The 15,281-nt window shown below is 37.2% G+C and overlaps 1 protein-coding gene across 1 annotated transcript in view; it reads right to left on the bottom strand.

Annotated features, from left to right (window-relative positions):
• Positions 1 to 1,336: 1,336 nt before the first annotated feature.
• The window catches only part of LOC140167785 (uncharacterized), a 31,216-nt gene continuing 17,271 nt past the window's right edge, over positions 1,337 to 15,281 (bottom strand). Inside the window, exons 16-24 of the mRNA XM_072191079.1 lie at positions 9,977 to 10,076; positions 9,616 to 9,695; positions 8,948 to 9,085; positions 7,476 to 7,601; positions 4,848 to 5,008; positions 4,128 to 4,235; positions 3,840 to 3,947; positions 3,076 to 3,211; positions 1,337 to 2,755 (exon numbers count right to left, since the gene is read on the bottom strand). Coding sequence (XP_072047180.1) covers positions 2,000 to 2,755; positions 3,076 to 3,211; positions 3,840 to 3,947; positions 4,128 to 4,235; positions 4,848 to 5,008; positions 7,476 to 7,601; positions 8,948 to 9,085; positions 9,616 to 9,695; positions 9,977 to 10,076 — 1,713 coding nt within the window. The 3' untranslated portion in view covers positions 1,337 to 1,999. The remainder of the gene's footprint in view (positions 2,756 to 3,075; positions 3,212 to 3,839; positions 3,948 to 4,127; positions 4,236 to 4,847; positions 5,009 to 7,475; positions 7,602 to 8,947; positions 9,086 to 9,615; positions 9,696 to 9,976; positions 10,077 to 15,281) is intronic.

The following is a 15,281-nucleotide window of genomic DNA, read 5'->3' as shown; positions in this document are numbered from 1 at the left end:
AACTGCCCCTTGAATGATACAGAATTCCTTGGGTATACAACCCCACATGTATGAGCTACTTGCAATCATATTTTTGTACAGAGCAATAATACAATACCACATTCCTACTGCTGCTGCCTCAGAGGTACACTGCTGCCCAGATACTTCATTGGAACTCTAAGAGTATTTGTTACGCCCATCTAAATCACATGTACATTACACACACTGGTACTGGATTGGTACGGACTGCAGTGGTACTCTAGAGTACCCACTAGGTAGCTGGGCAGCTCAGTACCTCTGTGGTCAGCAGCGATAGGAATCTGGTGGTGTATACCTCTGACGAAGGGTCACATTTCCTGTCATAAGTCAAGTTACCTCTCGTTTTGAATTACAACTGTTATATCACCTTCATGAGAAGAGAATTCTGCATAACATATCTGAAAATGACTCTACAATTTCATCTACTTTTTGAGAAAATAAAAGATATATATAAAAAGACAGATTTTGCTTGTTTACAGCCCACTGGTAATTATGGTTTAACCTCACAAACATCACATAAATGTTGGTGTTTTCTTTTCAAATTTGTAGAGAAAAGATGTAAAGCTCAGGCAAACTGGCATGAGCCGTTGTGGCGTGTGGTGGTCAACTCAACGACATGTAGGGGTGAGTGTGCGCTGGTTCGAATCCGAATGGTTCTGATATTTTCTCTCCTTCATTATAGTACCAGTTTGCCTGAGATTTACGAGGGGGTATCCAAAAGTTTTTGACATCGCCCAGAAGCGAAGGAGCTATATTGATGAAATTTTGTCAGTGTAATTACTGGTCCTTATGTACATTATGGTCCAAAAATGGTCTCATAAGTATGTTTACTTTTTTTTACAGGTGGCGCCAGATGGGCAGTAGGCGCATGACCTGTAAAATGGTGAAAATTGAGGCATGCAGCGTGATTAAGTTCCTGCATTTGAAGGGTTAGGCCTACAATGTTCAGAAAATCTATGATGAAATGAAAGCTATCTACGGTGATGATTGCCCATCATATGGCACTGTTGATTTTTGAAAAAGGAATGTCAAAACTGGCCACATGTCCCTCACAGATGAGCCAAGAAGTGGACGTCCATCACTTTCGGATGATGCGGCCACAGTGAAAAAATTCAAGAAAGTGGAGGATCTTATCATGAAAAGATTATGCGCCTACTGCCCATCTAGCGCCACCTGTGAAAAAAGTAAACATACTTATGAGACCATTTTTGGACCATAATGTACATAAGGACCAGTAATTACACTGACAAAATTTCATCAATATAGCTCCTTCGCTTCTGGGCGATGTCAAAAACTTTTGGATACCCCCTCGTACTTCTTTATTTATTATATATTTTCTCAGGCATGTATCCTTTGTAATCCCAGACCTGCCAACTGTCCCTCATTTTGAGAGACTGTCCCTCATTTGGGGTTTACCAATGTGAAAATGAGGGTCAGTCCTGTTTTCTGAAAATTTCAGTGATGGCAAATTTAAACGTAAGAACAGCAGAAAATGATGAAAATGTCTCTTTAAAATTTGCTATAGCATTCTCTTTAGTCTATTGTGATAAATTCAGACCTGCAAAACCTTCTCTGAATTCTGAAAGTATTGCATACCTCAAGTCTTTGAATATTTTGTCGGTACCTGGTTTGTGTACATGTACAAGGTTTTGGTCTTAATGTCCCTCATTCTGACTTCGGTAGGTTGGCAGGTCTGTAATCCTTGTATTTGATATTAAATGTCTTACATTGACTGATGTCTTGCTAGGACACAGCAGATAGGCGCCCCCTCTCTTTATATAACAACTTTGTAGAGATCACGTTCACAAGTAAAGCATGATTGTCAACACTAAAATTGCAAATATTGTACCTATTTTTCACAATTTTTATGCAAAGTTGGCACTAATGGTAAACTTTTGGCTGAAACCACTGATCAATTTAGTGATATTAACCCCAAATATATCTGTAGCAACAGAAACAATATGCTAATAGCACATAGAAATCAGAAGTGTGTATCAAAGGCAACATTTTGATAGAGCTGTTCTTGTTTCTTGCCACTTGTCTGTGGTACATCTGCACCCTTGGTAACTCCTTCATCCCCTTCCTCAGCAATAGACTTTATACCTCCATCAACATATGTCTTTGGTCTTCCTTTAGCTAAGTGCTTTGGTTTACTCGTCACTGGTGGTTTTGTCTTGCTGACAACAAGTGGTGTTGATTTTCTCCTGGATGATGGGCTTGGTTTAGATGTCGCTTCATCCTTGTTGACTCTTGGTTGAGAGGGCTTTTTTGCAATTGACAGAGATAGATTGCCGGCTGCAGATGATGATTCACTCTTGGAAGGAGGTTTTGGCTTAGATGGGCTTGGTTTAGATGTTGCTTCATCCTTGTTGGCTACTGGTAGAGTGGGTTTTTTTGCAGTCGATGGAGATAGATTGCCGCCTGCAGATGATGATTCACTCTTGGAAGGAGATTCTGAAGCCTCACTCTTGGAGTGTATATTTGAAGCACCTTGAGGCATGTCACCATTTGCAGATTCTTTTTGTTTTTCTGCCTCAGAACTTTTCTTGATTTCATTGATGGTTTCCTGGTTGCCATAGATCACGGCATCATCTTGTTTTTTCTTCTTTTTTGGCTCTTTTACTTCCTTAAGATCTTTCTTGACGTCCATCACATTCTGGTAGCTTTTCTTGCTTGCGTAGTCATCAAATGCTTTCAGATACTCCAAGATGGTTTCGTAGCAGAAGAGATACTTTGTCTGAAAGATGGGAAAAGTGTTGATATGTGTACGTAAGATTACTTTTGTTGTGTTTTAACTTGCATATTGTTTCCTTGCTAGATCTTTTTGTATCCACTCATGAAAAAGGGAGAGCAAGATTATACTGAAGAACATTTTGTTGGATGTAACAGTACATTTTAAAGTCATTATAGCTTTTCAATATAATCAGAGCTCCAGAAATAAAGCAGTATGCACATATCTTTCAGAACCTCATCAGAGATGACATAAATGCAAAATATTTTCTTACTTTTGTCATGTTTTAAACAAAAATATCAAAATTAATACTTGTATGCACTTACCGGTGTATCCACCATATTGGTTCTATGAATTCTCAGCTGTTTGACATTCTGCAGGACATTTGCTCCTTGTTCCTCTCTCACTTGGTCTAGACATGTCTGGATGGTGCAGAAGGCTCCTGTAAATCCTGCAGCATTCCTGTAGGTAAAACAATGGGACAAGTAAACATAAGTAGGTCTATTATTTAATATCTGTCCTCTATCACTTAGTCTAGACATGTCTGGATTGTGCAGAAGGCTCCTGTACGTCCTGCAGCATTCCTGTAGGTAAAACAATGGGACAAGTAAACAGTAGTTCTATTAGTTAATATACGTCCTCTATCACTTGTTCCAGACATGTCTGTTTGGTGCAGAAGGCTCCTGTACGTCATGTACCATTCCTGTTGGTACCAGACAAAACAAATCAAGTCACTATACTTTTTTTTGTCATTCAAAGGAACCAAAGCTTTACCTCAATATATTTTCAGCATGGTTCAGATTTATTTGCCATGGTTGAACAGGATCTGGTTCAGCCATGCACACTCTGTAGTAAATACCTATGTAGATTCCGAGTGAGGACTCCAAAGACTTTTCTCCAGTTGTAGTTTGAAACAAGTTTGACTGCAAAAAGTTAATGGCTTCTTTGTCTCTTGAAAGAGCCACCTACCATCATTAGTCAATCAGATGACAGCATTTCTTATGTTATGAAACATTTAACAAGTTCATCTGATGAAGCAGGTCTCTCATCACCCCTACGTCATGTCTTACATTAGTGTGTGTTTACTTACATGCATAGTACAACTATAGGTCCTGGTGAGTCCACTGTTTTCTGCCATTTCTCTACAGCTGATATGAGTTGTAATATCCCTTCTGATGTAGCAGGTCTCTCATCACCCCTACGTCATGTCTTACATTAGTGTGTGTTTACTTACATGCATAGTACAACTATAGGTCCTGGTGAGTCCACTGTTTTCTGCCATTTCTCTACAGCTGATATGAGTTGTAATATCCCTTCTGATGTAGCAGGTCTCTCATCACCCCTACGTCATGTCTTACATTAGTGTGTGTTTACTTACATGCATAGTACAACTATAGGTCCTGGTGCATCCAGTGTTTTCTGCCATTTCTCTACAGCTGATATGAGTTGTAATATCCCTTCTGATGTAGCAGGTCTCTCATCACCCCTACGTCATGTCTTACATTAGTGTGTGTTTACTTACATGCACAGTACAACTATAGGTCCTGGTGCATCCAGTGTTTTCTGCCATTTCTCTACAGCTGATATGAGTTGTAATATCCCTTCTGATGTAGCAGGTCTCTCATCACCCCTACGTCATGTCTTACATTAGTGTGTGTTTACTTACATGCATAGTACAACTATAGGTCCTGGTGAGTCCACTGTTTTCTGCCATTTCTCTACAGCTGATATGAGTTGTAATATCCCTTCTGATGTAGCAGGTCTCTCATCACCCCTACGTCATGTCTTACATTAGTGTGTGTTTACTTACATGCATAGTACAACTATAGGTCCTGGTGCATCCAGTGTTTTCTGCCATTTCTCTACAGCTGATATGAGTTGTAATATCCCTTCTGATGTAGCAGGTCTCTCATCACCCCTACGTCATGTCTTACATTAGTGTGTGTTTACTTACATGCACAGTACAACTATAGGTCCTGGTGCATCCAGTGTTTTCTGCCATTTCTCTACAGCTGATATGAGTTGTAATATCCCTTCTGATGTAGCAGGTCTCTCATCACCCCTACGTCATGTCTTACATTAGTGTGTGTTTACTTACATGCATAGTACAACTATAGGTCCTGGTGAGTCCAGTGTTTTCTGCCATTTTTCTACAGCTGATATGAGTTGTAATATCCCTTCTGATGTAGCAGGTCTCTCATCGTCTTTAGGCCATGTGGTATACTGGAAGTGACGAACTGGGATGGGACTCTTGACATCCTGTAGAGCAAAATAATGTTAGCAAATATGACATTAAAAAGAAACTCAGTTTCCCTGACAGTTTCCCCATTAACAGAAACCTTGTAGTTATCATATAGCCAAAATGCTTATAATGCGTACATGCCGTTTTTATTATTGTGTATTCAAAATCAAGGGTGCATAAAAAATGCATTTTTTACTACTTTGGACAATCATAATCAAGTTGAATTTTGATCTTATGGATATGGATGTGTGTTTCCAGAGATAGAGATAGCCTTGTGTGCCATTGAAAGAGTTGCTGTAACATCTGCAACTTGAGATAAGAGGTGGGGCACAATGTGGGGCATGGTGGTACAGTGGTATGAGCTCTGCCTTGCAATCAGTGGATTGTGAATTCAAGCCCCAGCAGTGCCATCCTGTTTTGCACTTGGGCAAGATGTTTTACCTTACTTGCTTCTCTCTACCCAGGGGTAAAATGGGGAGCTGTTATGACTATTGTCCATTCAGCGCCCCACAAGGTATGAGCATGCCTTGGGCATTGTATAGCAGCTGACATATTCTTACGACCGCATTCTTACGATACCGGAATAAATGTAAAGCACTTTGATACATGTGAAAGGTGCTGTATAAATACCAACATTTATTTAAGAAGTGATGCAAGAGAAGTTAAGCAGTCAAAGCAGATATGGCTGTTTTATTTGTCCTATCACAAAATGCTTCAATTAGAAATATAAAGTGAAGATAACCAACCGCTTGTACTTCCATTTTGGGATGTAATTTGAACACTGTTTAGAGCTTATTCAAATCCTTTTCAATCTTTCCTGTTTATAAGTTGTGATCCTTTTAAAACCATTGCAGTATGCAAACCACGTCTAATCTATGCAAATTACTTACCTTTCATTACTAGCACTAAAGGTATATAAAAAAGCACAGTGAGCATATTAATATTCCATCACCATCTGCCAATGCAATGTTATTATCAGTCTATAATATCGAATTGATTAATTCGAATTAAACAATTCATCGAGTGGCCATGGGCAGCGCCATTAGACATGTTACAAGACTACCAAGTGACAGGTGATGGACCGTACCCACACAATTGAATAGGCACTTTTTTGATCATTTTCATCAAGGTTACTCAAAACTTACCTAGCTAATTTATTATACATCAGGGGTCTCTGTCTTTTTAATATGTTATGAAAAGCTTAATTTGAAAAATATCTACCGACGGAAATAAAAATCCATTGACGGATAGTCTTGTTATGCTCTCACAAACTTAGAAAAAAATCAGAAAAATCCAAAATTTTGGTCTAAAACATGCCCAAGGTTACTGCTGTCCCATTCAAAAGTACAGGAAGACCACCTACAGCGTTGAGGTCAACTTTCTAGACTTCCTGTCTACTGGCAGTAATGGCTACTACCCAGTGCTATCATCAATGAATTGTTTAATTCGAATTAATCAATTCGATATTATAGACTGATTATGAAGCAAACATACTACAGTAAATAAATAAAGAAAGAAAATTAAGAAAACATAAGTCAGCATATCACACTGACAATTTGTTGCTCTAAATTTTTTGGATTAACTTTAAGCTTGCAAAAAAAAATTATTGTAAAGTTGAAACGGGGGACAAATCTGAAATAAGGTTCACAGTAATCTGATATGATAGACTTGATTGAAACTTATTCTAAACTGATCCCCATTGCAATCTATGCACTATATCTAGTAAGCTTGTGTATATTATAAGAGGGAGAGAGAGAGGGTGGTGAAGAGGGGGGCAACTGATTTCATAATAATAAAACAGTGTGTCCCTTAAAAGCGACCTACGATTACTTTACACAAAGGATTGAGCTATTTCTCATATGGCAAAATGAACCACTTTATATGACACTTTTTAACAGCAAAGTTTTGAATGGAAAATGCTCTGAAACAAAACAACTATGCAAATCAGACATTTGTAAAATATAGCCTATATAACAAGCCTATCTGAAATGTGCAGCTTGCAGGGAATGGTCATACTTCATTGTTGATGTTTAGCACCATGTCTTACTTATGCAATTATTTACTTTCTACAACTTGTGCTTTATGAAAACTTCACTGAAATCAAGTGGTAAGCGAACTCCTTTCATCCATGCTTGCTTTTCCTTGGCATGAAAATGACAAAGTGGAATTAGCATATTTTTTGGCAATGCTAGAGGATTTTTTACAAATTCATACATCTTATGAATCAAATGGAATTAGGAATTAAATTTTTGATCCAAACACAAAATAAATCATATTTTAAGGTCTAAGGTCAACATGTGATACAGATTTACAGACTAACTCCTCCTGATGGAAGATGATACACCATGTGAATATTATAGGAATACACTTGTTGAGTTTGGATTAATATTTCAAACTTAAATCTATGAACACAGATGAATTTCCATGAACCTAATGTATCCTTCTCCCTACAAACTGTGAAACCCCAAAACAAAATAAGCTTACCCTCTTGGTATAGACAAGTCTGAGTGTTTTCATCTCAAAGTCTGTCATGCTTTCTTTCTCCATGAGGGACACTGAGAATGGCCCATATTCACTGGTGCCTTCATCAGGCCAATACTGAGGACAGTCCTGTAGGGAAATAAGAGAAATACATAAACAGCGAATATGCTATGGTGCTAATAAGAACATACTAAAAATGCAATAGTATATACCTTTATATCTTGGTGTAGATTATTCATCCAGTAGTTCAAAACATTAGTTTGTAAATTAAATCTAATACTGGAACTAATTTGCAACTCACTTTGCTACGTAGCAAAGTGAGTTGCAAATTAGTTCCAGTATTAGATTTAATTTACAAACTAATATATATCTTTGTATGTAACAACATATATATTCATAGTTAGACTACCTTTTAAATAGAGTTCTCAATCCCTAGAAGGGATAGCATATAAAAATTCAAAGTTTAGACATTCCAGAATGTGTCATCTAATGATCGCCTTTAGGCGTGAAACTCAGAGTAACGACTTCTATTCTGGAAGGTCTAAACTTTGAATACGTTCATATGTAAAAAGATAAATCCAAGATATAAATCCAAGATGGTTGAAATCGTCCAAAGGGAAGTTCTGGACCATCACTATGATTATGGGAGCTAAGTAATTAATGAATTTAGACTTGTGTTGATATAGCTACATTACTTTACAGAGTCTATTTTGTAAGTCCACAGGGCCTCACTCATCAGAAGCACATTATTGTTATGTGCTTCTGATGAGTGAGGTCATGTGGCCTTATGAAACAGATCTGAAAAGTAATGTAGTTGTATCAAGTCCAATTCATTAATTACCTTTATATGTAATTGCCCCTATGGGTTGGAGGAGTCACACCTCCTGATGCCTCTGACCAGGCTAGCTCATCAGGACTTTTTCTTTGTTACCTTTTGTATGTATTGTGTAATTTTACTTTGGTTTTTGATGTATTTTAGCTGAATTTGTAAAATGAAAATAAATAAAAATAAAAGTCTCATGTGATTTATATCTCTACAAGAGACACCGTGAACAGCTCATACTCACTGATTGCTGATACCCTGCAATGTTGTTGCATATCCTGTTCTCCTTCCACTGACCAAAGCTGCAGCAGCTTATTGTCTAATGCAGTCTTGGTACATGAAATTTGTATTTATTGCATTGGGATTGTCACAGTCACATTTTGCAAGTAGTTTGTACACATGTAAAAGGATCTTACAGCAGTGTATCTTATTTTAAACATGTTCAATGAACACTATAGTCTATGTGTACCATAATAGGAATGATAGCAGTAAGAAGCAGACAAAAAAAAATCCAATTGACATGATTGCAAACAGCATGCAGTCTTGGTATCTCTAAACACCAAATTGACATAGGTACCAGGGTAGGTCTAATACTCACTGGTGGGCTGTTCAGGTTGATCCTGAACTATGTTAGATAATTAACAATTCCTACCTCCTCCTCCTCATGGTCCATAGCATTGAGATGTACAATACTTGTACAGTTGTAATCATACATCATCCTCCATATATCAACTACTGTGTGTGTTAATGGCATCTGGGTTGATATGAACAGGTCTTTCTTCTTGTAGCCCTTCATGAAAATACAATCAATTGAACCAAATGTTAATAATAGTAGAAATAAATTTACTTGCACATAGCACATGTGTTTCATAACCACTAGGGTATAGGATATTTTTTGTTTTGGCTAGTCCCCTCTTCAGAAGTATTTAATTAGGCTATATTCGTACTTGCTCAAGTAGCATTCATTGCCAATTTTGTTTTTGTCTCTTTTGTAAATCGCCACATCGCAGATGTTTTCTACCATTTTGAGTGTACATATTTACACACAATTGAACTACAACACTACACTACACTACAACTGCCATCCTGTATGGTACCTGCAAATGGCGGGCGTAGCTCAAAATTGCATAGTGTTTCTAACACATGACATGTGAAAATAGAAAATAGAACAGGGACAATCCAGGCTTGGACAATGGTAGGTGTGCAGGTTTATGGTAATTGCATCCCCCTCCTGCCACACACACACACCCCACACACACACCCCATCACACAAACAAGGATTCATGTAGAGATGGGATATCTTGCAAAAGGACAACTTACATTCATGAATGCAGCATTGATATATGGACTCATATCGCCATCTTCTCTTGAAGTCATCAGATATGGCCGACTAGCATCAACTAAAACATGTATAAAACAACCAAACCTTGGTGAATAATGGCAAAGACGTTATTATGGTGATTTACATTCACATTAATAAAAATAAACAAAGATACATAAAAAAAAATCATTATTGTAGGCAAATTATTGAAAAACAAAAACCAACATGGAAGACAAACAAAATTGTATATCACAGGTCATGATAATGGCTTCTTCAGTCTTGGTACAATAGATTTGTATTTAAAAACTGCCTGTCTCATTTGAAATATAGATCTTATTTTTGTAAGAACATTAAACACACCTGGAATGCTATCTCCTGATCTCATCTTGGATAAGCTTTCATCTCTCAGACTTCCCTGAGTTTTGTATGAGCTGAAGGTTGGTGAAACAAGGTCCAGAATCTGTATGGAAGGTATAATATGTTTGCAAGTCATAACTTTAAAGAATGAAAATACTTTATTAACAGTTAAACCCAGGCCAATGTTTACACTATGGGACCTATACAGCCGTTTCGCGCATCCAGTTGCCCACCAGATGTCACGACATCCGGTGGGCAACTAGGTGCACCACTAGTTGCCCACCGGTTGCGGCAACATCTAGTGGGCAACTGGATGCAGCTGCACCAGGTGGACATGAGGATGTGGTGACATCTGGTGGCCTACCTGATGTGGACAACAGGTATGCTGACAGATGTTCACATCGTGAGTTAGAATTCAGATGTAGACATCTGCTAGCATTATGATTGCATACATGCGATTGCACTGCAGATGTAGACATACCGTGCACATCTACATGCAGTCATCAAAAATATTTTTGGCATGATATATATTTTTTAAGTTTTTGGCCGATTTAATTTCCAGATGGCTCCTGTGGTGGTTCCCATTTTCTTTTCTTTTCTAACACTGTGTTGTTTGGATAGTATGTATATGCGTTGGTGGATCTTTTGTTTTCATGGGTTTTGTTATTTTGAATGTTACAAATTATTTTTATGACAAAAACCTATTTTTTGATGGTTTCCACTTTCCAGTCGTGGTTCGCGGTTTTATTGGCTCCAAGTTGTTTAGCTATTACTAATGCATTGCTTGATCTTTGTTTTCATGGATTTTTGTTATTTTGGATGTTGCAATTTTTTTTTTATCAAGAATTATACTTTTTGACGGTTTCCACGTTTCAGTAGCGGTTCCCAGTGTTATTGGCTCTGTGTTGTTTAGCTGGTACTATAATGCGTTGCTTCAAGATCTTTTTTCATGAATTTTGTTATTTTTGATGTTGCAAATTATTTTTGGAACAAAAAAATCTTCTTTTGATGGTTTCCACGCTCCAGTGGTGGTTCCCGTGTTATTGGCTCCATGTTGTTTAACTGGTAGGCCTATACTAATGCATAATTGCTAGATCTTTGTTTTAATGGATTTTGTTATTCTCGATGTTGCAAATTATTTTTTTGAACAAATATTAATAATATAGGGGTGGTTCCCAGTGTTGTTGGCTCCATGTTTTTCAGCTGGTACTATTTTTAAAGGCTAATGAAAGTCAATGCCCAGTTTCCCGGTACATAATTTTTCTTGACTGTGTAGGTGAACATTTCATTATTCATTATTTTATACCATTTCATTATTGCATCTGTTAAAGGTGTAAACCAATAACTACCCATGTATACATGTTATAAATCACAGTTTGTAGTTTACAGATGTAGTTTACAACCACATGAAGGTGATTAATCAAAAGTTTCACAGTATTTTTTACGGGATGAGATCAGTGCAGATCAAAAAGTGCGGAAAAGAGAATTGAGTACGTATTCATTATTAATTCATTATTAACCATATACCATGCTCCTACTGCAAAGATAATCCCTGAAAATCAACAGAAAGAGATTTATGATATATTTAAAACCACAATTATTTATTTTTATGTTAAAGTTTGTTACAAATCAACATTTTATTCAAAATAATGAAATATTTTACCAGCAAATTGTTTTGAGCGGAGTAGGGTAACGGGAAACTGGGAATCGACTTTTATTAGCCAAATGCATTGATTGATCTTTGTTTTCATGGATTGTTATTTTGGAAATTTTAATAATTTTTGATGTTTTCCGCTCTCCAAGTCTCCAGGGGTGGTTCCCAGTGTTATAAAAGCTATATGTTGTTTAGCTAGGGGCTATCATTTTGTTTGGAAGGGGGTCTCAAATATACAGAGGGGTCATAAATTTTGAAAAGTAAAATAGGGCGCCATACAATTTTTGATGACGAAAATGTAGGGAGTCACAAGATGACCACAGATAGTTTAGGGCTGTGCAATAATGTTGAGTAAAATTTCCAAACGGCTTGCCAAAATCGCTTGCCCCCTCTCGCCCGCCAAAAATCGCTGTTCTATTTGGCATGCCAACAAATTTTGCCCCCCCCCCCCTTGAACATGCCAAATCCCAAATCCCCATCCCAAATTGCAAACTTAAATGATCTAGATGTACGAGGGCGGTCAAAAAGTTCGTAGAACTCGGTATGCTACTTTGTCGCACGGTATTGAGTTTGGTCTTATTTGAAAGCTTGTTCCTTCAAAACATTACTGCATAGATATTAGATTTTTGCATCACTGTATGTGGACAGGACACTCTTCAGAGGAAGCCAACCTCCATGAATTCACAGGTACTACCAGAAGTGAATACAGGGTCATTATGGAAATTTATTCGAACGGCGGCGGTGAAAACTCAAATGAAATTTAACAATGTAGAGTTGCTGAAAATGGTAATGAAGTCCTTGATATTCAACAGCAACGAAATGGTTCTTAGAGTTCAAGAATGGAATGAGCGTCCTTGAAGATCATCCAAGGTCCAAAAGACTTGCTGACGTTACCACTAACGATATACGTGCTGGTACAGTGGTATTGTTAATGAATAAAGAGCAAAAAAGAAAGATGAGATAGCCACAAAATATGACAACTCTGTTGAATGTGTTTTCAACATTAATCCATTAACATTGGGTATTCCAGGGTGTCTTGTAGATGGGGTCTCAGAATCTTCATGTACAAATTTGATACCAATTGACATATTGAGGTCCACACCTTCTATACCGGTACACTTAGAATGAGGACCGAGGCAAGTTTAATCTATATGTGGCTAAAGGTGATAAAACATACATTAATCACTGGAATTACGAGAGCATTTAGTGGAAGCACCTGGATCTCCCACACCTAAGAAGATCATCACTCGGTCACCATAGTGCAAGGTCTTCATCGCCGTTTCTGAGATCCAGGGAGAGTCTTGATGGCAGATCATTTGCCGAATGAAAGTACAATCATAGGCATATATCATACAATTTTGATAGCAAAATTGAGGCAAGCCATCATGTGAAGAAGGTTGATAGTACGAATGTGACTGTTCTCGGATTGTGTCCTGTACGCTATTCTTAGTTTGTCAAGCTGCCATTCACGACAGAGGGGTCAGTTAATTAAAGTAGGCCTAAGTTAGTGAAACCTATTTTAGAATTTTAAGTCCTAGCTTCATAATATCAGGTTTGCTGGTGATCAATGCTGGTGAGCATTCACTGAAGAGTGCTCAAGGAGCTATCGGAAGATTTCCATTTTTTTGACATAGAAGGCTTCCAGAAAAATTGCGACGGGTGCATTAAGGTTTGCAGTGATCATGCTCAAGAGTGAGATAGAAATATAATTTGGTTAGTACTCTTTCAAGTACCTTGTTCTACTTTAACTTATTGACCGCCCTCAGATGTTGCGTAGCGCAGCCTCTCCTCTCCTCTGCGATTTGCCGAGAACGGAACGATTTTGCTGACAGATTTGACAAGGAGGTATCAGCCCCCCATCTCCCCTCTTATCTCCCTCTAGCTGCGCCATGAGGCCTATTGTTAAAAAAAAATGATATAGTTTTAGTAAATTAATTATTTCTAATCCTCGAAAAGCTACAGAGTGCATCTTATTCAAGTTCAAGTTCAAGTTCAAGTTTATTTCACAATCATTATATCATATAGGTAACAAAATATAGAGAAAAGGATGGTAGGACAATCACAAGAGCAAAGCTCGAAAGACGTGATTGCCCTCAGTGCAAAAACGAAAAGACGCTTACAAACAACAGACAAAGACGGGGGTGAAAAACGGCAGACTGACAGTAGGCCCTACTAGTGCAGACAGACAAAGACGTTGGCAATGGCATTTAAGGAAAATTATGGAGAGGATCCCGGAGAGGGATAGAAGTATGTATATATGTTAACTTAAGTTCAACTTACAATATTATGATACAATTCTGAATACAATATATCTATGAGTATGAAGAAATTTTAGTAATCTTTATAGTTGCGTTTAAAAGAATTAGGAGACAAAGCCATTTTGATTACGCCGGGATAGAATTCCAAAGCAATGGACCCTGCCTCCTAATAGTGTTTCTAGCCAAATCATATTTGAATATTGCAGGACGAAAACAATGGGATGAACGAGTGGAATAACTATGGATGGCCATATTTTTAATGAAGTAATTTGAAAAATTAGACGGCATGTTGTTAATACTGAAATTATACATAAATAAAGCTTTGATGAGTTTATGAATGTCAAAAATATTCAAAGTATTTAGCTGAGAAAATAAAGGCGATGTGTGGGCCAACCAGGTTGAATTAGTACATAACCTGATAATCCTCTTTTGTTTAACAAAAATAGAATTCAAATTACAATTGTTGGGATCTGCCCAAATTATATTACAGTAGTATAAATGGGGTACAACGAGTGTATTGTACAAGGTAAATAACGACATTACGAAAAGAATATGCTTAAGACGATACAGAATTCCACTATACCTTGAAACAATATTGGTAACATAAGAATTGTGAGCATACCATGTAAGAGATTAATCAAGAATAACACCCAAAAATTTTGTATGAGTTACTTTAACAAGTTCAGTGCCGTCAATAAAAATATTGTAATGCATAGATAAAGGATGTTATGAACAGATATGCCTAATCCTACTGTTGCCACAAAATGAAAATGCTGCTATGTGTGTATCATGTTGAAAATAGGTCAAGAAATGTCACACTTTTAACTAACATTCCACGACAATAACAATGTACACTTTACAGTGTGGTCCAAAAACAACTTTACCCAATTTCATAGGTTGATTTCTCACAGTTTAAAAAATCTGTTTCAATTTTTTTCTGTGTTACCTAGGTAACAAAACATCTTCTTAGATGGTGCAATCCTATCCTTATTTGAATTGTTTTATCAAAACGAACAATTATTTGCTTAATCAGGAAGCTCCCTTGGGCCAGTGGTTAAGGCACAGGTCCCGTAAACCTAAGGTCGTGGGTTCGATCCCGGCCGGTATCACCTTTTCTACCTGGTAAAAAATTATGTTTATTTATGAGCATTCTCATCAAAATGACAAGAAACTCAAGTTTAATATTTGACATGTCAATTTATTGTCATCTTAAAAAATTAATAGGATTCTTGTCAAAAATGATCTAACTTATCAAATAGGCCTATGACCAAAAAAGAAATCAAATTAGAATAATTCTTGCCAGAGGGGGACATAACAGAATCTTGTCAAAGTAAAATGGATGATCTTGTCAAGTAATATGGTCAACATCTTATTAATTTGAATACTTGTTGAAATA

This window comes from Amphiura filiformis, chromosome 1 (genome assembly GCF_039555335.1).
Source record: "Amphiura filiformis chromosome 1, Afil_fr2py, whole genome shotgun sequence".
Lineage (NCBI taxonomy): Eukaryota > Metazoa > Echinodermata > Ophiuroidea > Amphilepidida > Amphiuridae > Amphiura > Amphiura filiformis.
This window is presented reverse-complemented; position numbering and strand designations above follow the sequence as displayed.